At 45.5% G+C, this 26,134-nt stretch overlaps 1 protein-coding gene across 1 annotated transcript; it reads left to right on the forward strand.

The window, feature by feature from the left end:
- The first annotated feature begins 825 nt into the window (after nt 1–825).
- On the forward strand, nt 826–25,315 carry LOC147097707 (tetraspanin-16-like). The gene is made up of 8 exons (XM_085971736.1): nt 826–959; nt 4,442–4,546; nt 7,754–7,951; nt 14,066–14,140; nt 18,123–18,230; nt 22,283–22,435; nt 22,568–22,651; nt 25,016–25,315. The coding sequence occupies exons 2-8, from the start codon at nt 4,475–4,477 to the stop codon at nt 25,070–25,072; spliced, it is 747 nt and encodes a 248-aa protein (XP_085827862.1). The 5' UTR covers nt 826–959; nt 4,442–4,474; the 3' UTR covers nt 25,073–25,315.
- The last annotated feature ends 819 nt before the right edge of the window (nt 25,316–26,134 follow it).

A 26,134-nucleotide genomic window follows, 5' to 3' on the forward strand; every position in this document is an offset into this window, starting at 1 on the left:
AGTGGAGATGAGGTAGAAGATCAGCCATGATCTTATTGAATGGCGGAGCAGGCTCGAGGGGCCAAATGGCCGACTCCTGCTCCTATTCCTTATGTTCTTATGAACTCAACACCTCTAACTGCACCATTGCCACTGCCCTATTTATTCCATTTTATAGCCACTATACCAGTACGCCTTGAAATCTCACATCTATGCTTTGTCTTATGTTGACAGCACTGCCTGCATTGCAAATTCATGTACGCAGTTTCTTTCAAGTGGCCTTTGCCAATAGTTAAAACCAAAAATGAGTGGATTTTCATTCTGGCAAACCTGAAAGAACTTGACTTTCTCTCTCCCCCTCATGACTTTAACAAAACCAACACACCCTTCACGTCTCCCAAATCAACATACTTTAGCTGTAAGGTAAGGTCCTGCTGGAACTGGGAGTTGATGAGGCTGGCATGATTGTATCAGCGTCCAAAATGGGACGAGTCACTAAAAAAAAAAACAATTTATACAATAGTTTTGCAGTATAAAAAAAAGTTCACTGCAAGCTAACAAAAATACACTACAAAACAAAAACATACTACAAAAACAACAAAAATATAGTAAAAGGCGACAAAAAAAATGCCCTGAAATAAACATTTAACAGTTGGAGTGGTACTTTTAGTTCAAAGTACAGTACTGCATTTTATATATTATAATAATGGGGAGGGGGAAAAAGGCTGGCAAACTTTTCAGAGCTTGAGTAAGCGTGCAGTGGAAGGGAGGAGGAGGTGTAGAGAAGCCCACCCACCTACCTGCCATCTCCATCCAAGCTTCTCTCCTTGGCCAAGAGGTGGACAACCCTCCCCACGCGCCGGCTGTCAGTTGTCCTCGGGACCTTGGACCTCGAGCTCCCAAATTTCAAAACGGCCTCGGGGTTCTGTTCCAGTAACTCAACAACAAGGAACAACCAACAAAGCCATCGAGCTCAACCTGTAAGTTGGTTTTTTTCTTTCCTCCCACGCCTGCCTATCATCTTAAGGTCAAAAAAATAACCTCATTTTACTCACAGGCACCGGAGATGATGATTTGGATCACTTGGCGCCTGTCACAAGTCCACTTGTTTCTCAGTTGGCTGGTTGCACAGGTCACTCACACACTCCCTCCCCCCAGCCTGCGTTTTTGCAGTCTTTGGCCCGTTTCCCATCCTTTCCTCCCAGTTCAAAATGCTTTGGCTCGAAGGTAAGCTGTTATTGGAAATGGGAGTTGACGATGGTGGCAAGATTGTCTCAGCATCCAAAATGGGACGAGTTAGCTTTTCTTTGATAAACTATATTTCTGCAGTATCAAAACAGCACATTTTACTGCAGCTCACAAAAATATACTACAAAACAACAAAAATATACAATAAGGCAACAAAAAAATACTACAAAACCACATAAATATACTACAAAATGACAAAAAATATCCTCAAAAACCACACATATATAAAACCAAGGCGACAAAAATATAGTACAAACGCAAAATACTGCGGATGCTGGAAATCTGAAATAAAAACAGAAAATGCTGAAAACACTCAGCAGGTCAGGCAGCATCCGTGGAGAGAGAAACAGAGTTAACGTTTCAGGTCGATGACCCTTCTTCAGAACTGGTAAAAGTTGGAGATGTGGCAGGTTTTTAAGCAAGTGTTAGGGGGCAGGGAAAGGGAGGGAGGGGAGGAAAGAACAACAGGGAAGGTCTGTGATGGGGTGGAAGGCAGGAGAGATTGGGCAGATTGGGCAGAAACATGGCAAATGCACTATAATGTGGATAAATGTGAGGTTATCCACTTTGGTGGCAAAAACAGGAAGGCAGATAATTATTTGAATGGCAATAGATTGGGAGAAGGGGAAGTGCAACGAGACCTGGGTGTCCTTGTGCACCAGTCGCTGAAGGTAAGCATGCAGGTGCAGCAGGCGGTTAAGAAGGCAAATGGTATGTTGGCCTTCGTAGCAAGAGGGTTCGAGTACAGGAAAAAGGATGTCTTGCTACAGTTGTACAGGGCCTTGGTGAGACCGCACCTTGAGTATTGTGTGCAGTTTTGGTCACCTTACCTGAGGAAGGACGTTCTTGCCATGGAGAGAGTGCAGCGAAGATTCACCAGGCTGATACCTGGGATGGCAGGAATGACGTATGAGGAGAGATTGTGTTGATTGGGCTTGTACTCACTGGAGTTTAGAAGATTGAGAGGGGATCTGATCAAAACCTATAAAATTCTGTCAGGTCTGGACAGACTAGATGCAGGAAGGATGTTTCTGATGGCCGGGGAGTCCAGAACCAGGGGTCATAGTCTAAGGATAAGGGGTAAGCCATTTAGGACTGAAATGAGGAGGAATTTCTTCACCCAGAGAGTGGTGAACCTGTGGAATTCTCTGCCACAGAGGGCGGTGGAGGCTAGTTCATTAAATATATTCAAGAAAGAGTTGGATATATTTCTTGAGGCTAAAGGGATATGGGGAAAAGGCAGGGACAGGGTACTGAATTTGAATGATCAGCCATGATCACATTGAATGGTGGAGCAGGCTCGAAGGGCCGAATGGCCGACTCCTGCTCCTATCTTCTATGTTTCTAATAGACAAAAGGGATGATGGTGCGAGGCGAAAGGAGATGGTAATGGGACAAGTTAAGAAACAAAAGATGGCTCTACATGAAGAATACATGATCCTTGTGACTGTGCCCTTTTCAAGCCTAGTAACCCAAATGAATCATGTCGCGCCATCAAATGGACGGCAAAATGCATGGATACGTCAATGCATGGCAAAAAGAAAGTCTTATTAAGTGATACAAGTTCAAGTCCCTCCCCCACCTGGGAGTCAACAACCGAGTGATTTGGATTGGGCTTGACCATTGGCTCAAGTTCATTAAAAATCACAGTCCGATACTCTTGGACCCGCAGCACACTTCAGGAATTTGGGTCACTGACAATGCACTGAGCATTATACCTACACGGAATCTTAATTGAACTTTCCTGTAGGTGATTACAGGAGTAGCTATAGTAATAGCATTGGAGTTTTCCAGTCCTTATCTAGAATGTCTGTAAAAGTTGGCCCATGGCACTTCATAACGAGGCAGGAGGAGCTCACCAGATTTACATAAAGTTAAAATAAAATACAGCTTTAAAATCAGCTTATCCTCACAAACAGAGCCAGCTAAAATAGCACTCAAAGTTAACATGACCTGTATCCTCAGAGAAGCCTTTAAAGCAAAAAAAATGGCCCAGGAAAACGCTATTTTAGGAGAAAACGGAATCCAAAATAGAGGCAAAGATCAAACTGTTTATGCTCCAAAAGATAGGAGAAAAATTTTAAACTTAAAACGGCAGGAATAAGAACACTCCGGTGAGGGAGGAATGTCAGAACGATCCCAAATAGATGAGCAGGTGGACAGGTTCCGAGGGATGTGGAAATATTTGCAGTTAGCATCCCACATCTTTAGGCCATCGCCCTACAGTTATGGTTGGGGAATAAACCATCTCTATTCCAACCCACGAATGCTGCGGGTAGGCAAAGGTTCAGTACGACAATGACCTGAGTTATGAGTAATTGGGGACCCCCCATTCAACAGACTTAAACTAGAACACGAACATCAGTCATTTCTAATAGAATATGATAGTGGATGGTCAACAAACCTACACACACACGGAATTCAGGAGAAACTTCTTTACCCAGAGAGTGGTGAGAATGTGGAACTCGCTACCACAGGGAGTGGTTGAGGCGAATAGTACGGACGCATTTAAGAGGAGGCTGGACAAGCACATGAGGGGTGAAGGGAATCGAGGGTTACGCTGATAGAGTTAGATGAGGAAAGACGGGAGGAGGCGCGAGTGGAGCATAAACGCCGGCACGGACTGGTTGGGCCGAATGGCCTCTTTCTGTGCCGTATATCCGACGTAATCCTACGCACTGAGAGTATTTGAAATAAGTAAGATTACCTACCCATCAGGAGGATTTGAAATAGGCAAGGAAGTCTTGGCGCGAGGCCGCGCTACAAAACACCAATCCCCCTTGATAGAGAGGTTGAGCGCAACCATCTCATCACAGACAAGCTTAGTGCATCGTCACCCCGGGCAATGTAATTTTAATTTGATTTGATGAGTTTTATTTTAAGTTCTATTTAATTTACAGTTAATTTACAGGTAATTTGGTTCAATAAAATAGGACAGACAAGCTTAAAATGAGAAGGAAGAAAGTTGACCCAGTCGGCAATGCTGTACTGCCTGCATTAATTAATCACAATATTATTTGTATTACATCTGATTAAAAACAGAACATTCTCATGAATAACTGCATTATCACTGGTGACAGTTTATTTATGAAACGGATTAATTGGGTTAACCGTTACTAATCCATTGTCAAAGCCTGCTTCATGCAATGTAAACTCGTTACACGAATAAAATGTATTGTTTTCACGAATATTCTTTTAAAACCGTTTTCTTTAGATGGTGCAATTTGAATAACAGAAAGCTGAGAAGATGGAGTCGCATGCCCAGAGTACTTTCTTCTGTATAAAGTTCTTAATGATTGGGCTCAACGCCATTATAGCCGTAAGTACTTTAAGATATCTCTACCAGTGCATTGTAAATTATTTTTGCATTAAAGTGCACACCGCCCCCCCCCCCCCCTCCTGCAGCTGAGAACCAGTGGGTTAACACACTGTCATTTCAATCTGGCACTGAGGGTCAGCCCAGCCTTATGGCATTGAGGTTTCTCTGTCAATTCCATCCATTCCTGCCCGCAACGTCCTCCATTTATGACGAAAGGACCACAGTATCTCAGAGATCCACCAGGTTGGGTTTTCTTGCTGCCAGCCAGCTCTGGTGACACCACCGTCTGGAACGAGTCCCTTTCTATCCCTGACCAATTCTGTCTCTCTGCCGTGGGCTCTGCCTGACTTCAGACCAGTCTGGCAGCCCAACTCCCTTCAGCTTTCAGTAGGGACCGCTCCCTCCGAGACACCCTAGTCCACTCCTCTATCACCCCCAACACCCCTTCCCCTTCGCCCGGCACCTTCCTGTGCAAGCGCAGGAGATGCAACACCTGCCCTTATAACTCCCCCCTTCCCACTGTCCAGGGCCCCAAACACCCCTTCCAGGTGAAACAGTGATTTATTTGTACTTCTTGCAATCTAGTATACTGTATTCGCTGCTCACGATGTGGTCTCCTCTACACTGGGGAGACCAAACGCAGATTGGGTGATTGCTTTGCGGAACACCTCCGTTCAGTCCGTAAGGGTGACTTCGAGCTTCTGGTCGTTTGTCATTTCAATTCACCGCTCCATTCCCACTCAGACCTCACCGTCCGCGGCCTCTTGCATTCAGAAATCACAGAAACTACACAGTGCAGATAGAGGCCATTTCGGCCCATCGAGCCTGCACCGACACATATCCCACCCGATCCCCGTAACCCCTACACCAACACATATCCCACCCTATCCCTGTAACCCCACGTATTTAATCCCCCTAACACTAAGGGTCAATTTATCATAGCCAATCAACCTAACCCGCACATCTTTGGACTGTGGGAGGAAACCGGAGCACCCGGAGTAAACCCACGCAAACACGGGGAGAATGTGCAAACTCCACACAGACAGTCGCCCGAGGCTGGATTCGAACCCGGGTCCCTGGCGCTGTGAGGCAACAGTGCTAACCACTATGCCACCGAGCTGCCACGGAAGCTCAGCGTAAGCTCGAGGAACAGCATCTCATCTTCCGATTAGGCACTTTACAGCCTTCCGGACTCAATATCGAGTTCAACAATTTCAGATCATAACCTCGGCCCCTATTATATTTTTATATATTTTTTATCCACACCTTTGGTTTGTGCCTTTTCCGTTTTCTCTCTCCCACATGGCAGCTGTCTCTCACTCTGCCAACGCATTTCACACCTCATCCAGAGCCATCCTTTGTCTCTTCACCTGTCCTATTACCATCTCGTCTCACCTTGAATATCTCTTAATGTCTCTTCATCTCTCACAGACCTTCCCCTTTGTTCTTTCATCCCCTCCCCCATTTCCCAGCCCCTAAACTGGCCTTTTAATCTGTTTCATTTCCTGCTTTTTTCTCAGTTCTGACGAAGGGTTTCGACCTGAAACGTTGACTCTGTTTCTCTCTCCACGGATGTTGCCTGGCCTGCTGAGTTTTACCAGCGTTTTCTGTTGTTATCCCAGAAAGCTATGCTGCCATTTACCCCCCTTCCCTCCCCCTATTATCTGACCCTAAGGTCAGGTACACTCCAATGGTATATGAAGGACAGTTCAGATACGGAGCACGCAGAAGGCTCTGCCAACTGTGAAATTTTATTTTGGTAAATCCGCGCCCCCCCCCCCCCCCCGAGCAAATCCGTGTCACGATGAAGGGAAGCTGCGTGTGATGTGAAGAGACGGGGTAAAAAATGAAAAGAAGCCCTTTCTTTCATTCACGGTTGTGTTCTCAGCCAGTATTAACATTTCTCACCTCGGGCACCTGTCCAGCGCCAGGCTCGGTGTTAGCCCGCGGGATTCCTCCTGCCCTGGGGTTTTTCCCCAATTAACTGATGTTAGTGGACTCGGGTCCCTGATGTGAGGGAAGGCCAGAAATGCCCAGTCAGGTAGAACATTTTTATACAACCTTTTATGTATTACATGGCTGAGGGAAATAACTTGATATATTCAAAATGGTACGTGGTTAATGACTATTATAAAGTGCATTTTTTACTGACTGATTAATAACTACATTATTGTAGGCACATCCTATAGACTTATGCAGGAATATTTTTAATTATTACTAGTTCCATGATAGTTTCTTGAATACAGGTCACGACATGTGAAAGATTCGAGCTTTAATATCTGCCTTATTAAATTTGACAACGGGCGAAATTCCCCTAGAGGGCCATTTGAGGTGCCAAGTCAAAAATATTTGAAAAGTTAGCGCCCGGCGCCAACCTTTTCAAACATTTGAGAAATTCCCATGTTTTGCTCCCGAGAGGGAAGTGGAGCGCTAAATCAAGCCACTTGCTAAATCAAGTGCTCCGCAGGCCCCCCGGAGCGCAGGGGGCGAGGAATGTTCCGATCCGGGGCGATGTGCTCAGCAGAGCCACGTGTGGCTGCTGGAGGTGCAAACGAGGGAAATTTGCGCCCCCCCCCAATTTTTAAATTAAAAAAAGGTACTGTATTGTGCATGTTCATTTTAAAGATAACAAATGAGCAGATTTGATATGAAATTAATTCTACTGTACTGAGAAATAGTAGGGGAATGGGGAGAAGTCCTGATTGGCGCAGTTAGTCACCACAGCTCTGAGTCCAGGCCAGACTAATGGGGTGAAGATGTCCTCTGACTGCTGGCTTTGAGGGTCCTGCATGCAAAGGGTGGGCAGTCTCAGCCCAGTTCTTGGCGGGCACGGAACCACATTACAAAACCACCTTTAATTGGGCATGGGATTAGCAATCTGGCTCAGAAAGGCCACACGGACAGCTGGTGTAAGAAACTGAACATCACACTGGTGCAGATGGCCTGGCTCTTTCGAGGTTTGGGCTCGGGGGCTACTGTTGGGGCCTATAGAGAGAGTGTTACCGCTTCCTCTAATAGCGCTGTGCTGAGCCTGGCGGTACTTGATGTCAACACTGGGCGTGTGAAACAGGGAAGTACTCCATTCTCCAACAACTTAACAAGCACCACAAAAACTGCCCGTTCCAAAAAGACGGTCTACTGAAGCAATGTTTGTTTGATATAACAATGTGATGCACAGGTCTGCAATATTGAAATGTTCTTTTCTAGGTTGCTGGTTTTGTGCTTCTTGGATTCGGGGTCTGGGTGAAGGTTCATGGTGATTCTGTCCTGCAGATCCTGGGCTCACATGCAGGACATCTTATGAGCGTTGGCTATTTCTGTATTGCTGCAGGGTGCTGCCTTGCAGTGCTGGGGTTCGTTGGCTGTTGGGGTGCTATCAAGGAAAGCAAGTTACTTTTGATGCTGGTAGGTTCATGATATTAGTACAGATTTCCAAAGGATAGTCGAAACTGGGACAGTTTTACAGTGTCTCAGCTGTTATGAAGTCACGAGATTCCATACGAAACACTCACCCAGAGATTATGTCACATATCTAATGTTGTTGAAGTGGAGTTGTGGTGCATTGCATGACACATCCCTTCACCTCTGAGATGTGGGTACGAGTCTATTAAAAAAACATCTTGCAAAACTGTAATTAGGTGTAACCAATTAAACTAATTGTGAAAGGAATATTATTTCAATTGTTTATTTTTTTTTGTCAAAATCGTCCACTTCACGTTTAACTCATTAACTGCTGTATTTTGTAACAATTGATGATATGCTGCCTGGTTTACTACAGCGTGTTGATAGAAACATAGAAGATAGGAGCAGGAGTAGGCCATTCGAACCCTCGAGCCTGCTCCGCCATTCAATGCGATCATGGCTGATCATCCAAATTCAGTTCCCTGTCCCTGCTTTCTCCCCATATCCCTTGATCCCTTTAGCCTTAAGAAATATATCTAACACCTTCTTGAATATATTTAATGAATTGGCCTCTACTGCCTTCTGTGGTAGAGAATTCCACAGGTTCACCACTCTCTGGGTGAAGAAATTCCTCCTCATCTCTGTCCTAAATGGCTTACCCCTTATCCTTAGACTGTGACCCCTGGTTCTGGACTCCCCGACCATCGGGAACATCCTTCCTGCATCTAGTCTGTCTAGTCCTGTTAGAATTTTATAAGTTTCAATGAGATCCCCTCTCATTCTTCTAAACTCCAGCGAGTACATAGAAACATAGAAGATAGGAGCAGGAGTAGGCCATTCGGCCCTTTGAGCCTGCTCTGCCATTCAATGAGATCATGGCTGATCATTCAAATTCAGTACCCTGTCCCTGCCTTCTCCCCATATCCCTTGATCCCTTTAGCCTTAAGAAATATATCCAACTCTTTCTTGAATATATTTAATGAACTGGCCTCCACCGCCCTCTGTGGCAGAGAATTCCACAGGTTCACCACTCTTTGGGTGAAGAAATTCCTCCTCATTTCAGTCCTAAATGTCCTACCCCTTATCCTTAGACTATGACCCCTGGTTCTGGACAACCCGACCATCGGGAACATCCTTCCAGCATCTAATCTGTCCAGGCCTGACAGAATTTTATAGGTTTCGATGAGATCCCCTCTCAATCTTCTAAACTCCAGTGAGTATAAGCCCAATCGACCCAATCTCTCCTCATACGTCATTCCTGCCATCCCAGGTATCAGCCTGGTGAATCTTCGCTGCACTCCTTCCATGGAAAGAACGTCCTTCCTCAGATAAGGCGACCGAAACTGCACACAATACTCAAGGTGCGGTCTCACCAAGGCCCTGTATAACTGTAGCAAGACATCCTTGTTCCTGTACTCGAACCCTCTTGCTACGAAGGCCAACATACCATTTGCCTTCTTAACCGCCTGCTGCACCTGCATGCTTACCTTCAGCGACTGGTGCACAAGAACACCCAGGTCTCTTTGCACTTCCCCTTCTCCCAATCTATTGCCATTCAAATAATAATCTGCCTTCCTGTTTTTGCCACCAAAGTGGATAACCTCACATTTATCCACATTATAGTGCATTTGCCATGTTTCTGCCCATTCACCTAACCTGTCCAAATCGTACTGGAGTTTCATGACATCCTCCTCACAGCATACCCTCCCACCCAGCTTTGTGTCATCTGCAAATTTGGAGATATTACATCCAATTCCCTCATCCAGATCATTAATCTATATTGTGAACAGCTGGGGTCCTAGGACCGATCCTTGCGGTACCCCACTAGTCACTGCCTGCCACTCGGAAAACGACCCGTTTATTCCAACTCTTTGCTTTCTGTCCGCCAACCAGTTCTCTATCCAAGCCAATACCTTGCCCCCAATCCCATGTGCCTTAATTTTGCACGCTAATCATTTATGCGGGACCTTATCGAAAGCCTTCTGAAAGTCCAAATATACCACATCCACTGGTTCTCCCTTATCTATTTTACCAGTTACATCCTCAAAAAATTCCAGTAGATTAGTCAAGCATGATTCACCTTTTGTAAATCCATGTTGACTTTGTCCGATCCTGTCACTGTTTTCCAAGTGCTCTGCTATTACATCTATTATAATGGACTCTAGCATTTTCCCCACTACCGATGTCAGGCTTACCGGTCTATAATTCCCCACTTTTTCTCTGCCACCTTTTTTGAATAGTGGGGTAACATTAGCTACCCTCCAATCCATGGGTACTGTTCCAGAGTCTATTGAGTTCCGGAAGATGACCAGCAATGCATCTACTATTTCTAGGGCCACTTCCTTAAGTACCCTGGGATGTAGATTATCAGGCCCTGGGGATTTATCGGCCTTCAGTCCCATCAATTTTCCTAACACCATTTCCCTACAAATACTGATTTCTTTCAGTTCCACCCTTTCATCAGACCCTATGTTCCCCGGTATTTCTGGGAGGTTATTTGTGTCCTCCTTTGTGAAGACAGAACCAAAATATGTATTTAGTTGGTCTGCCATTTCTTTGTTCCCCATTATGAATTCCCCCGATTCTGACTGCAAGGGACCTACGCTTGACTTCACCAATCTTTTTCTCTTCACATATCTATAAAAGCTTTTACAGTCAGTTTTTATGTTCCCTGCAAGCTTACTCTCATATTCTATTTTCCCTTTCTTAATTAATCCCTTTGTCCTCCTTTGTTGAATCCTGAACTGCTCCCAATCCTCAGGATTATTGCTTTTTCTGGCCAATTTGTATGTCCTCTCCTTGGATCTTATGCTATCCCTAATTTCCCTTGTTAGCCACGGTTGAGTCACCTTTTTTGTTTTATTTTTATGCCAAACTGGGATGAACAACTTCTGTAGTTCATCCATTCGGTCTTTGAATGTTTGCCATTGCCTATCCACCGTCAACCCTTTGAGTGCCATTCCCCAATCAATCCTACCCAACTCGCTCCTCAGACCATCATAGTTTCTTTTATTTAAATTGAGGACCCTAGTTTCTGAGTCAACTACTTCATTCTCCATCTTAATGAAGAATTCGATCATATTATGATCGCTCCGACCCAAGGGGCCTCGTACAACAAGATTGTTAATTAATCCTTTCTCGTTACATAATACCCAGTCTAAGATGGCCTGATCTCTGGTTGGTTCCTCGACATATTGGTCCAGGAAACCATCCCGTAAACACTCCAGGAATTCCTCCTCCACAGTATTGTTACTAATTTGGTTAGCCCAATCTATATGTAGATTAAAGTCACCCATGATGACTGCTGTGCCCTTATTGCACACTTCTTTAATTTCCCTTTTAATGCCATCCCCAACCTCCGCCTTACTGTTTGGAGGTCTATATACCACTCCCACTAATGTTTTTTTCCCCTTAGTATTTCTCAATTCTACCCATACAGATTCCACATCATCAGAGCTAATATCCTTCATTACCATTGTGTTAATCCCTTCTTTAACCAGTAATGCTACCCCACCTCCCTTTCCTTTTTGCCTATCTTTCCTGAATATCGAATACCCCCTGGATGTTGAGTTCCCAGTCTTGGCCATCCTTGAGCCACGTTTCCGTAATCCCAACCAAATCATATTCGTTTACCTCTATTTGCGCAGCCAATTCATCCACCTTATTACAAATGCTCCTCGCATTAAGACACAAAGCCTTCAGGCTTGTTTTTTTAACACTCTTAGACCTATTAGAATTATTATTTACTGTGGCCACGTTTGATTTAAACCCTTGATTTCTCTGACTGCCACTTTTGTTTTTCTCCTTCCTATCTTTTGCTTTTATCCTTGTTTCCCTTTCCTCTGTCTCCCTGCTCAGGTTCCCAATCAACCCAATCTCTCCTCATACGTCATTCCTGCCATCCCAGGTATCAGCCTGGTGAATCTTCGCTGCACTCTCTCCATGGCAAGAACATCCTTCCTCAGATAAGGCGACCAAAACCGCACACAATACTCAAGGTGTGGTCTCACCAAGGCCCTGTACAACTGCAGCAAGAGATCCTTGTTCCTGTACTCAAACCGTCTCGCTACGAAGGCCAACATACCATTTGCCTTCTTAACCGCCTGCTGCACCTGCATGCTTACCTTCAGCGATGCCATGCTGGAGAACCCCACACCAATTACTAGTAGACTTTCTCCACAATCTTCAGTGTGTTGCAGTTGTTCCCCGGCAGCGAGCCCAATAACCTTCAACAATTGCTGGGGCACCGAAAGCATCCCTCGTTTGAACCTGGGCCCCCCCCCCACCCCCCCCGAGGTTTGCCCAGCTGTCCTCCTTCAGACGACTTAGGAGGCGGCGCGGCTGCCTTCTGGTGAGCCACTCTCTGGGCTGTCCTTTCCCGCCTGTTCCCCCTCAGTTGTGCTAATTTTCCGGGGGCACCCATCGCCCATCGGAGGGAAAGAGGAAACCTGCTTCCTGTTCCTCACTTGCTCCACGAGCACCTCCATGGCCGCTTCGAAGTTGAGGGGCCCTGGACTGCCTGAGTAACGTGCTCTCTGTTATAAATCTCATCTTCATCAAGAAACTACTCATGAAATAACGCTGGACGGCCAGCTGGTGGCGCCGTCCAAGGAGTATAAATACTCGGGCGTGGGCCCAGCTTGACCAGGGACATTTTGTAAGACAAGGAACTAGTGAAGTACAACTAGACCTCCATGTTCTGAAACAAGTTGATTAAAGCCTTGCTTTATACTCAAACCAAGTGCGTAGTGAGTTTTATTACGTCACCCTCCACCTTGAAAAGTGAACCACACCTTTAAGTGGCGACAGGCCTGGCAAAACTCCCACCTTACCATTGCCAATTTAAATACTGTAGATGCGTTTATTTATTTTTTTTAAATCCTAGACTTTTTAACCTTTATAAAATGAACTTTCTTGCGCCGGTGAAGCCCTACTTTGTCGGGTCTCCTTGCCTCCAGGCTGCCCCGGTGGCATCACTGAGGAGGAGGTGCCCCTTATGTCCCAGAGCAACTCCAGTCATTGCAGCGGGGACAGTGAATTCAAACCTTGTGGGAATTAACCTGGAACCACGTGATCCCGGAAAAAACATGCTGTGTACGTTATACATTCCCCCTGGACTAGCCTTCCCATATAGCAACTGAAAGCATCTCAAATGTTCCAGAAAGGCATTTTAAAGGCTAGTCAATTTGAACATTTACCATTGCCGAGTGTTTATTATGCAGATTATCTCATCCAGGTTGAACAGAACTCCACTACACTGTCGCTGCCTTGGCGCTTTTGTATCTCCTGTCGTTCAATTTTCCTCTTTTTCTCCCTGTTCATAGAAACATAGAAGGTAGGAGCAGGAGTAGGCCATTCGGCCCCTCGAGCCTGCTCCGCCATTCAATGAGATCATGGCTGATCATCCAAATTCAGTACCCTGTCCCTGCTTTCTCCCCATATCCCTTGATCCCTTTAGCCTTAAGAAATATATCTAACTCCTTCTTGAATATATTTAATGAATTGGCCTCAACTGCCTTCTGTAGTAGAGAATTCCACAGGTTCACCACTCTCTGGGTGAAGAAATTCCTCCTCATCTCTGTCCTAAATGGCTTACCCCTTATCCTTAGACTGTGACCCCTGGTTCTGGACTCCCCCGCCATCGGGAACATCCTTCCTGCATCTAGTCTGTCTAGTCCTATTAGAATTTTATAAGTTTCAATGAGATCCCCTCTCATTCTTCTAAACTCCAGCAAGTATAAGCCCAATCGACCCAATCTCTCCTCATACGTCATTCCTGCCATCCCAGGTATCAGTCTGGTGAATCTTCGCTGCACTCCCTCCATGGCAAGAACATCCTTCCTCAGATAAGACGACCAAAACTGCACACAATACTCAAGGTGTGGTCTCACCAAGGCCCTGTACAACTGCAGCAAGACATCCTTGCTCCTGTACTCGAATCCTCTCGCTATGAAGGCCAACATACCGTTTGCCTTCTTAACCGCCTTCAACACTCTTAAATCTGCATTTACTGTATTAGAGCAATAATTGTGAGAGAACTTTTTAAAAATTATTTAGCTGCTTAAGAGTAGTGAAATTGCATTGCAAAATTGACATTTTTCTTTATTTAACTTGCAGTTCTTCATATCCATGTCAACGATTTTCATCGGAGAAATAATTTCTGCAGCTGTCGCTTTGATCTTTCGATCAATTGTAAATATCAGTCCTTCGGTCTTAGTCCTGATAATGCTGATGCTTTCTGTATTAAAACTGCTAATATGCCCGCCTCCTACAAATGGTTCGCCAAAGCATTCCCTCCATTCCTGCCCGACTTTCTGCTCAAGCTTCCTTCAGAAGTAATGCAGGAAGCATAAACTGTAGGTCTCTGCGCTTGGGTTCTTTATACATAGAAGATAGGAGCAGGAGTCGGCCATTCGGCCCCTCGAGCCTGCTCCGCCATTCAATGAGATCTTGGCTGATCATCCAAATTCAGTACCCTGTTCCTGTCTTCTCCCCATATCCCTTGATCCCTTTAGCCTTAAGAAATATATCTGACTCCTTCTTGAATATATTTAATGAATTGACCTCCACTGCCTTCTGTGGTAGAGAATTCCACAGGTTCACCACTCTCTGGGTGAAGAAATTCCTCCTCATCTCTGTCCTAAATGGCTTACCCCTTATCCTTAGACTGTGACCCCTGGTTCTGGACTCCCCCGCCATTGGGAACATCCTTCCTGCATCTAGTCTGTCTAGTCCTGTTAGAATTTTATAAGTTTCAATGAGATTCCCTCTCATTCTTCTAAACTCCAGCGAGTATAAGCCCAATTGACCCAATCTCTCCTCATACGTCATTCCTGCCATCCCAGGTATCAGTCTGGTGAATCTTCGCTGCACTCCCTCCATGGCAAGAACATCCTTCCTCAGATAAGACATGTTGTGTGCCATTGAGATCAAATTGTTATTCTATCCCTTGCCGTCTAATCAGTGTTTGGTTAACTAGCTTTGCTATTTTCTAGTCAAATCATCTCAACGTGTAATGCAAATATGAAGGCAAAATAATGACTGATATCTCCCACAAATAAACTTGATGGATTAGTTTACCAACAGATTCATGTCTGTAGGATGAATAACGATGCCAGAGTCTCTCGATCCTCAGCACGTGGAGCAAGAATTCAATCAAATTTTTGTCCACAAGAAGCACATGTACACACGGTGCTCCACCTAGCAACTCACTAAGAAAAAAGGAAAGAAAGACTTGCATTTCTATAGCGCCTTTCACGACCGCCGGACGTCCCAAAGCGCTTTACAACCAATGAAGTACTTTTTGAAGTGGAGTCACTGTTGTAATGTGGGAAACGTGGCAGCCAATTTGCGCACAGCAAGCTCCCACAAACAGCAAAGTGATAATGACCAGATAATTGTTTTTTGTTACATATTATACATGATAAATATTGGTCAGCACACTGGGGAGAACTCTCCTGCTAGTCTTCGAAATAGTGCCACGGGATCTTTTACATCCACTTGAGAGGGCAGATAGGGCCTCAGTTTAATGTTTCATCCGAAAGACGGCACCTCCGACAGTGCAGCACTCCCTCAGTACTGCCCCTCCAACAGTGCAGCACTCCCTCAGTACTGCCCGCTCCGACAGTGCGGCGCTCCCTCAGTACTGCCCCTCCGACAGTGCAGCACTCCCTCAGTACTGCCCGCTCCGACAGTGCGGCGCTCCCTCAGTACTGCCCCTCCAACAGTGCAGTGCTCCCTCAGTACTGCCCCCTGACAGTGCAGCACTCCCTCAGTACTGCCCCTCCGACAGAGCGGCGCTCCCTCAGTACTGCCCCTCCAACAGTGCAGCACTCCCTCAGTACTGCCCCTCCAACAGTGCGGCACTCCCTCAGTACTGCCCCTCTGACAGTGCAGCGCTCGCTCAGTACTGCCCCTCTGACAGTGTGGCGCTCCCTCAGTACTGCCCCTCCGACAGTGCAGCACTCCCTCAGTACTGCCCCTCCGACAGAGCGGCGCTCCCTCAGTACTGCCCCTCCGACAGTGCAGCACTCCCTCAGTACTGCCCCTCCGACAGTGCGGCACTCCCTCAGTACTGCCCCTCCGACAGTGCAGCACTCCCTCAGTACTGCCCCTCCGACAGTGCGGCACTCCCTCAGTACTGCCCCTCCGACAGTGCAGCACTCCCTCAGTACTGCCCCTCCGACAGAATGGTGTTCCCTCAGTATTGCCCCTCCGACAGTGCGGCGCTCCCTCAGTATTGCCCCTCCGACAGTGCGGCGCTCCCTCAGTACTGCCCCTCCGACAGTGCGGCACTCCCTCAGCACTGCACTGGAGTGAAACGAAACAAGTGACTGGTTTAGCACAGTGTGAATTCACTCATTGGATCTGACTGATCTGAATCCTGTCCAGACCCCGCTCTGTCAGCTCCAAATGTCCTACATGAAATAAGTCTGAGGGAGTCTCAACTCAATCCCTAAAGGTCTTGGACTCAGTAGCCTAAACCTGCACATAATTTGGGAGAAATTCAGTACCCTGTCCCTGCTTTCTCCCCATATCCCTTGATCCCTTTAGCCTTAAGAAATATATCTAACTCCTTCTTGAATACATTTAATGATTTGGCCTCCACTGCCTTCTGTGGTAGAGAATTCCACAGGTTCACCACTCTCTGGGTGAAGAAATTCCTCCTCATCTCTGTCCTAAATGGCTTACCCCTTATCCTTAGACTGTGACCCCTGGTTCTGGACTCCCCGCCATCGGGAACATCCTTCCTGCATCAAGTCTGTCTAGTCCTGTTAGGATTTTATAAGTTTCAATGAGATCCCCTCTCATTCTTCGAAACTCCAGCGAGTATAAGCCCAATTGACACAATCTCTCCTCGTACGGCATTCCTGCCATCCCAGGTATCAGGCTGGTGAATCTTCGCTGCACTCCTTCCATGGCAAGAACATCCTTCCTCAGATAAGGCGACCAAAACTGCACACAATACTCAAGGTGTGGTCTCACCAAGGCCCTGTACAACTGCAGCAAGACATCCTTGTTCTTGTACTCGAACCCTCTCGCTACGAAGGCCAACATACCATTTGCCTTCTTAACCGCCTGCTGCACCTGCATTATTTTACTGGACTAATAATCCAGAGGGCCGGACTAATAATGAGTTCAAATCTCACCATTGCAATTTGAGAATTTGAATTCAGTTTAAAACAAATCTGGAAATATAAAAAATATATATCTGGTATCAGTAAAAATGACATTAAATGACTAGGGTTTATTTCTAGAGTGATAGAATTGAAAAGTAGGGAAGTTATGCTAAACCTCTATCGAACCTCGGTTAGGCCACACTTGGAGCACTGCGTACAGTTTGGTTGCCATATTATAAAAAGGATATAGAGGCACTGGAGAGGGTGCAGAGAAGATTTACAAGGATGATACCAGAAATGCGAGGGTATACATATCAGGAAAGAATGAACAGGCTGGGTCTCTTTTCTCTTGAAAAAAGAAGGCTGAGGGGTGACCTAATAGAGGTCTTTAAAATTATGAAAGGTTTTGATAGAGTGGATACAGAGAGAATGTTTCCACTTGTGGGGAAGAGCATAACTAGAGGCCATCAATATAAGATAGTCACCAAGAAATCCAATAGGGAATTCAGGAGAAACTTCTTTACCCAGAGAGTGGTGAGAATGTGGAACTCGCTACCACAGGGAGTGGTTGAAGCGAATAGCACTGATGTATTTAAGGGGAGGCTAGACAAGTATCTGAGGGAGAAGGGAATAGAGGGTTACGCTGATAGAGTTAGATGAGGAAAGACGGGAGGAGGCTCGAGTGGAGCATAAACGCCGGCATGGACTGGTTGGGCCGAATGGCCTGTTTCTGTGCCGTATATCCGATGTAATCCGATGTAAAAACCCAACTGCTTCCCTGATGTCCTTATGTGGTTGGAAACCTGCCGTCCTTACCCGGTCTGACCTACATCTGACGCCAGTTCCTCATCAACGTGGTTGACTCTTAACTGCCCTCTGATGTGTGACCTAGCAAGATTCTTAGTTGTGTCAGGGCAACGAAGGATGGGCAATAAATGCAGGCCGTGCCAGCGACGCCCACACTCCAATAAGGGGTCACAAGAATGGGGCAGGGCGGGGGGTGGTGTACAGGAAGATACGTGGTCGCTGAATGGTACTGTTTGTATTCCCCTTAGGTTACAACTATATTTCAAGAAGAGGCACTTCAATTATTGAAAAACAACTACACTGGATTTGGTGATAAAAACTTTGCAAGTTTTGGATGGGATTCTATTATGACAACTGTAAGTCACACACAGATCCATTGCATTATTCTGTACTGTTGTTATTGTGGAAAATCAAATAACTACCCTGGCGTGCTAATCCAGAGACAAGGGGGCGATTTTAACCCGACTCGCTCAGCAGAAACCTGGCGGGCGGGCAGTTAAAATCGCCCTGTCTCTTACCCGTCCGAAAGCCGCCAGGATCGCAACATCTGCAATTTGAACCTGCTCCCCTGAGCAGGCAGCCAACAGGGTCCTTCTTTAAAGAAAGACTTTCATTTCTATAGCGCCTTTCACGACCACTGGACATCCTAAAGTGCTTTACTGTCAATGAAGTACTTTTTGAAGTGTAGTCACTGTTGTGATGTAGGAAACACGGCAGCTAATTTGCACACAGCAAGATCCCACAAACAGCAATGTGATAACGACCCAGATAATCTGTTCTAGTGATGTTGGCTGAGGGATAAATATTGGCCCAGGACACCGGGGAGAACTCCCCCCTGCTCTTCATCAAAATAGTGCCACGGGATCTTTTACGTCCACTTGAAAGGGCAGACGGGGCCTGGGTTTAATGTCTCATCTGAAAGACGGCACCTCCGACAGTGCAGCACTCCACTGGAGTGTCAGCCTAGATTTTTGTGCTCAAGTCTCTGGAGTGGGACTCGAACCCACAACCTTCTGACCCAGAGAAGAGGGTGCTACCCACTGAGCCACAGCTGACACCTATATACACGTGCATATGCACGTTGCGGCCCGATGACATCTTTGAGACCCGACTGTAATTTTACCTCAGGCCTGAGCGGGGAATCCACCTGTAGTTAAAATTGGGGCCGAGGAGTTCACTAAACACTACACATCTGCAAAACAAAACTGGTCGGAAAAGTAAGGATGGCTAACATAGAAAATTCCCAAATGGCTCGGCAAGTTTATCCCTTGAACAGATGAGCTATCTGGACCATGGAGACCTGAGTTCGATCACTAGTTTGTTTTGTTAGCTTATCTTATTTGAGGAATGAGCATATATGTGCGGAATTTGGATGACCAGCAAGGTTCCTATGTACTTGACATCACGTGAACCTTTTTTAAATAATAGGTTCGATTTTTGGGGGCTTTTAGCCATAATGCCACAAAGGTACTTTAGAGAGGTTCTATGAAGCCTACAACACCTCGAACTTAGCGTCCCCCGGCATTTGTCAGTCTGTAGAAATGTAACCCCCCAATTGAATAGTAGCCACAATTATCTACATTGTCTGCACCTATGCACTAAATGAGCCATTCAGCCTGTGAACATGATGCAACTTATTCTGATAGCGGTAATAAACACACAAAATAACACCTGTAGAACGCCACTTATTCGAAAAATCAAGCTTTGTAACTTCGGAGATGGAATTCTGAAAGTAAAAGAGTAATTCTTTGGAACACAACCACAAGAACAAGCGAAGTCATGGGCTAGCATATTGATCTAAAAACGAACAGATATTCAAAGTATAGCAGGCCGAAATCTATCAGATTGTCAAAGATGCATTTATGGATGATGGGCGATTTTAGCCGATTGATTGAAATCAGCGAACATTACGTTACACTGGTCAGAAAATAAGACTTGGCGTTAACGATATATAAACACATTTTACCCCAAGGAAGTCTAAAAAAAACAACCAGAACCAAAACATCATAAGCACTGCTCCCATTTTTTTCAGACAGCAGGTGCTGGTAATGATTCCGCCATTGCCATTTACACCTCTTCTAGACCCATCTTTTGTTTCTTAACTTGTCCCATTACCATCTCCCTTTCGCCTCGCACCGTCACCCCTTTTGTCATTTAATCTCTCCTGGCTTCCAGCCTATCACAGACCTTCCCTTTTGTTCTTTCCTCCCCACTTTCCCCGCCTCTGCACTTGCTTAAAAACCTGTTACATCTCTAACTTTTTCCAGTTCTGACGAAGGGTCACCGACCTGAAACGTTAACTCTGTTTCTCTCTCCATGGATGCTGCCTGACCTGCTGAGTATTTCCAGCATTTTATATTTTTATTTCAGATTTCCAGCATCCGCAGTATTTTGCTTGTGTATAAAGAAACAACATCCTGAGCGGTCAATGGAGTGGTTGCAGTAGGATGGAAATGCTCCAGTAGATAGCTACAGTACATAGCAAATGTTATAGCAGATAGTGCTTTTCACAGGTTGTGATGGAGGCATATTGTAGAGGCAACTTTATTCTGCAGTAGAGCAGCATCATACTTAACTTGAGAGTTCTTGATTCTGACACCCAATGAAAGGGAAAGGGTTCCATCCCCACCACTGTCGTCACACGTCCTGAGAAGCACAAATATTCTCCCCTTGGAACAAAATAAAATGAAATCTGAACATTGCACGATTTGGAGCGCTGATAAATTGAGGCAATTGTTTCAAGATGATAGGTAACAATATACTCTTACCCAAAGGCAAAATACCACAGATGCTGGAAATCTGAAATATAAGCAGAAAATGCTGGAAATACTCAGCAGGTCGTTCTGGCAAAAGGTCACCAGCCTGAAACACAGACGCTGCCTGACCTGCTGAATATTTCCAGCGATTTTCTGTTTGTATAACAGTATGCTCGCCAAGGCTCCTTTCGACAGCACCTCCCAAACCCGCCACCTCCACCACCTAGAAGAACAAGGGCAGCAGGCGCATGGGAACACCACCACCACCAAGTCACACACCATCCTGACTTGGAAATATATCGGCCATTCCTTCATCATCGCTGGGTCAAAATCCTGGAACTCCCTCCCTAACAGCACTGTGGGAGCACCTTCACCACACGGACTGCAGCGGTTCAAGAAGGCGGCTCACCACCACCTTCTCAAGGGCAACTAGGGATGGGCAATAAATGCTGGCCTTGCCAGTGACGCCCACATCCCAGGAACGAATGAAAAATTACTTTTAGACTAAAAGAAGCATTGGGAGTGAAAAGACCTTGATCAAGCCCGTCTTCTGAGTCAAGAAGGTGCACGGTGTAGAGATATTACGGCATGGAAATAAATGGAGCATAAAGTCATAACATAAATTACAACAAACATAGAAGATAGGAGCAGGAGTAGGCCCTTCGGCCCCTCGAGCCTGCTCCGCCATTTAATGAGATCATGGCTGATCATCCAAACTCAGTACCCTGTTCCTGCCTTCTCCCCATATCCTTTGATCCCTTTAGCCTTAAGAAATATATCCAACTCCTTCTTGAATATATTTAATGAATTGGCCTCAACTGCCTTCTGTGGTAGAGAATTGCACAGGTTCACCACTCTCTGGGTGAAGAAATTCCTCCTCATCTCAGTCCTAAATGGCTTACCCCTTATCCTTAGACTATGACCCCTGGTTCTGGACTCCCCCGCCATCGGGAACATCCTTCCTGCATCTAGTCTGTCTAGTCCTGTTAGAATTTTATAAGTTTCAATGAGATCCCCTCTCATTCTTCTAAACTCTAGCGAATATAAGCCTAATTGACCCAATCTCTCCTCATACGTCATTCCTGCCATCCCAGGTATCAGTCTGGTGAACCTTCGCTGCACTCTCTCCATGGCAAGAACATCCTTCCTCAGATAAGGCGACCAAAACTGCACACAATACTCAAGGTGTGGTCCCACCAAGGCCCTGTACAACTGCAGCAAGACTTCCTTGTTCCTGTACTCAAATCCTTTCGCTATGAAGGCCAACATACCATTTGCCTTCTTAACCGCCTGCTGCACCTGCATGATTACCTTCAGCAACTGGTGCACAAGGACACCCAGGTCTCATTGCACTTACCCTTTTCCCAATCTATTGCTGTTCAGATAATAATCTGTCTTCCTGTTTTTTGCCACCGAAGTGGATAACCTCGCATTTATCCACATTATACTGCATCTGCCCAATCACCCAACCTGTCCAAATCGTACTGGAGTTTCTCGGCATCCTCCTCACAACACACACGCCCACAAAAGCCCAGAAGAGCTTGTTTTTGCACGACAGTAGTTGTCAACTATGCATTTTTCTTCCTGATGTCTTGCATTGGATTAGATGCTGTTTGCAACAGGGTTTGAAGAGTTTTCTTTTGTCATTTCAGTTTCATTGCTGTGGGTTAAATAATTACACCGATTTTGAAGGTTCACTCTATCAGGCACGAAAAGGACGACTTTATCCCAAGAGTTGTTGCCGAAAGCCTCTTTCTCTTGAATGCGATGGAGTAGACACAACAGGCGGAGTTATCTATAGAAAGGTACAGGGTTTGCTATGAAATGCTGAATAGTAAGAATGCCCAGAAAGATGGGATTTCAAATTCAGCGTTTTGCATTGTTAAATTTTATGAACTAGAAGCAAACATACCAATTTTATTATTATGTGTTTTAAGGGATGTTTAGCTTCTGTAACCTTAATGATCAAAAAGAACAGTGCCGTTATTGGTGGCGTGGCAGTTGGAATTGGTTTAATCGAGGTAAGATCTAACAAACGCAGTCAAGAGATTAACAGGGCTGGATTTTCCTGAGATCGGTAAAATGCCAGGGTGGGACTTCCGCCTGCTCGTGTAATCCCACCGGCCACCGGATTGGATTTCCTGCGGTGGGGCAAGGAACTCGAGCTGCCCTTCAAAACTCAAAAGCCATGTCGGAAAAGGGGAGCATCATCTGGGAGGTCTGCAGTGACTTAGGCCCCGAGATTCTCAGAAACTGCAGTGGAGCTCACGCTGGTAGAGATAAGGTCCAGAAGACAAAGGCTCTTTGGCAGCCAGACGGTTACGCCCCAGAGAAAGAAGCTTGGAGGGAGGTGGCACTGGCAGTCAGTGCCAACTCGACCATCCCACGAACAGCTATTCAGTGCCAGAACCTTGTTACGAACATACGAATTAGGAGCAGGAGTCAGCCGCTCGGCCCCTCGAGCCAGCTCCGCCATTCAATAAGATCATGGCTGATCCGATTACTCCACATTCCCGCCTACCCCCGATAACCTTTCACCCTCCCTTGCTTATCAAGAATCTATCTACCTCTGCCTTAAAAATATTCAAAGACTCTGCTTCCACTGCCCTCTGAGGAAGAGAGTTCCAAAGACACACGACCCTCTGTGAGAAAACATTTCTCCTCATCTCTGTCTTAAATGGGCGACCCCTTACTTTTAAACAGTGACCCCTAGTTCTAGATTCTCCCACAAGAGGAAACATCTTCTCCACATCCACCCTGTCCAGACCCCTCAGGATCGTATATGATTCAATCAAGTCACCTCTTATTCTTCTAAACTCCAGCGGATACAAGCCTAGCCTGTCCAACCTTTCCTCATAAGACAACCCGCCCATTCCAGGTATTAGTCTAGTAAACCTTCTTTGAACTGCTTCCAACACATTTACATCCTTCCTTAAATAAGGAGACCAATACTGTACACAGTACTCCAGATGTGGTCTCACCAATGCCCTGTATAACTGAAGCATAACCTCCCTACTTTTGTATTCAATTCCCCTCGCAATAAACAATAACATTCTATTAGCTTTCCTAATTACTTGCTGTACCTGCATACTAACCTTTTGTGATTCATGCACTAGGACACCCAGGTCCCTCTGCATCTCAGAGCTCCACAATCTCTCACCATTTAGATATAATATGCTTCTTTTTTATTCTTCCTGCCAAAATGGACAATTTCACATTTTCCCACATTATACTCCATTTGCCAGATCTTTGCCCACTCACTTAACCTATCTATATCCCTCTGTAGCCTCCTTATGTCCTCTTCACAATTTACTTTCCTACGTATCTTGTTAATGACCTCACCAGGCTGGCCAAGGGAAGCAAAGGCACACGTGCCCAAGCAGATGCTGAGACATTGCTGCAAGCATGACGCACCACCACGCTATCCAAGACCATAGTATCTACCCCTAGTAGACACAAGAAGCCCTCACCATCCCCCTCATGGGTGTACTGCCTCTCCTACCATTCCACTGTCCCAGTTAACATTTCCTGCAATGTTTGACTGAGGCAGGAGTTACATTGCCTGCACCTGACAGCATGCTCACAAGGGTATGTAGGAACATCTGCAGAAATTGCGACTGTTATTTTTAGGGAAAGAGGGCCTCTCTGCCCCATTTTGCTGGCCAGACCAAAAACGGGCATTTTCTTAAGGAAAATCCAGGCCTAATTGTTTTTATCAATAAAGTGTTGAAGATTGAGGTCTCCAAATGTTCCACATTATTTTGCCTTTTTTATGCGAAATCATCCTTTGGTATTGTCAGAATTGTCTAATACTTGACAGAGATTTGAGAAAAAAAGTGAAAAATTTCCATTTGGCAGCAGTTGACATCAACAAAGTTGACTCTCATAGGTTGGATTCCCTGTTAGCACTGACAGGGTGAAGACTCCTTAAGCAATGATAATTTCCAACCAATTGTCACCATAGGTCAGCACGCCTATCTCCGCCTTCCAAGATATCCTGCTCCTTTACCACACTATCTTGTTCTCTAAAGCTACTGATTCCTCTCAACTCTACCTTCATTCTCGCAGTTAGGTAATCTCCCAAGCCCTCCTCAATGGTTGATCCAATCGGCTCACCTTGGGTGGCTGGGAATTTGAGGAAGAGGAGAAGATCATTACTGCAGCCTCCCCACTGTTTTCCTTCCCCTCCTCCCCCATCCCCATTTTCCTCTGCATCACCTCAAACCCTCTCTCAGAATAGGCAGCCTCTTATTTTTCTTTGTTGGAAATAAACAGCAATCCGTTCGTTTTAATTCTCGTTCTAAAATAGATTTGCTTCTTATGACAGCGATTGCCACTTCAACTGAGATTTTTAACATTGTTCCTTCTTTATTTTCTCGGTCCAGCTGATAGCCATGGCCATTTCACTGGCATTATTCATCAACCTTTTCCGCATTGTATAGTTTGGATTCCGAAATCTTGGGTTTCTATTGGACTCCGCTTGGTCTATTAAATATGCATGTAAATAAAGGATTGGAAAAAAATGGGCGAACAGCAACAGTTACAAGAAAATCTCCTCAGAGGGTTTCAATACCATCATAGAGCACTCCAGCATCGGGCTAGTTGTTTAATGCAGCCTGTTTTCATTGTAACTCAATCTCCACCACCCATTCTTTTATTTTTGATATAAATACTAGTCTTCGTGACATTTATACGTTGTTCATGATGTTATTGAGGAAGTCATTTGTGATATCATTACTGCACGATTGGAGGGATTCAAGCTGCAGTGGCTTTGCTCGGGGAAATAACACTGCTCCATCTACAGGAAACTCTCGATTTACCGGCACCTAAATAACCAGAAATCTCTGTTAACCGGCAAAATTCAGGAGTAGGTTCAGGTAAGTTTTATTTCATATTAATGGACGTTCCTGGATCCGTAGCTGTGTAACCGGGATTCCTGCACCTGTTGCTAAGCAACAGGGACGCCTGGATCTTGTGGCCGGGGTTCCTGCACCTGTTGCTAAGCAACAGGGAAGCCTGGATCTGTTGCTGTGTACGGAGCTCTCATACCTTTTAACTATGCCTCTCTGTAATCCGGACTTTTTGATAAACCGGCACCACGCCGGTCCCATCGGTGCCGGATAAAAAAGAGTTTCCTGTATTGGGCTTATTTCATTTAACTGTAACCGTGCCCTTCCACATGTTCCTCATAGTCTAGCAGCCCATTGGCAAGAGAGTTTATTGCAGAGTATCAGTGATTACCCAGTCAGCAGTCTACCCTCCTCTCAATCTTGGCCCGCCATAAACCAAACGCAAATAATAATAATAATAACCAACTTTATTGTCATTGTTAGTGCACAAGTGCAGTACAACGAAATGTAGGCTTGTGGCTCCCGAGAGCGTACATTTTGATTAAGACATTTAACATTCAACATTCATTTGGCTTGTAATACATAAACATAAACATAATAAAGTGCATTGGCAGACGTGCAGGCTTTAGAGTTTATTTGTGGAGTTCAGTAGGA

This window comes from Somniosus microcephalus, chromosome 31, assembly GCF_052327205.1.
Source record: "Somniosus microcephalus isolate GS21.2 chromosome 31, FLI_Smic_1.0, whole genome shotgun sequence".
NCBI lineage: Eukaryota > Metazoa > Chordata > Chondrichthyes > Squaliformes > Somniosidae > Somniosus > Somniosus microcephalus.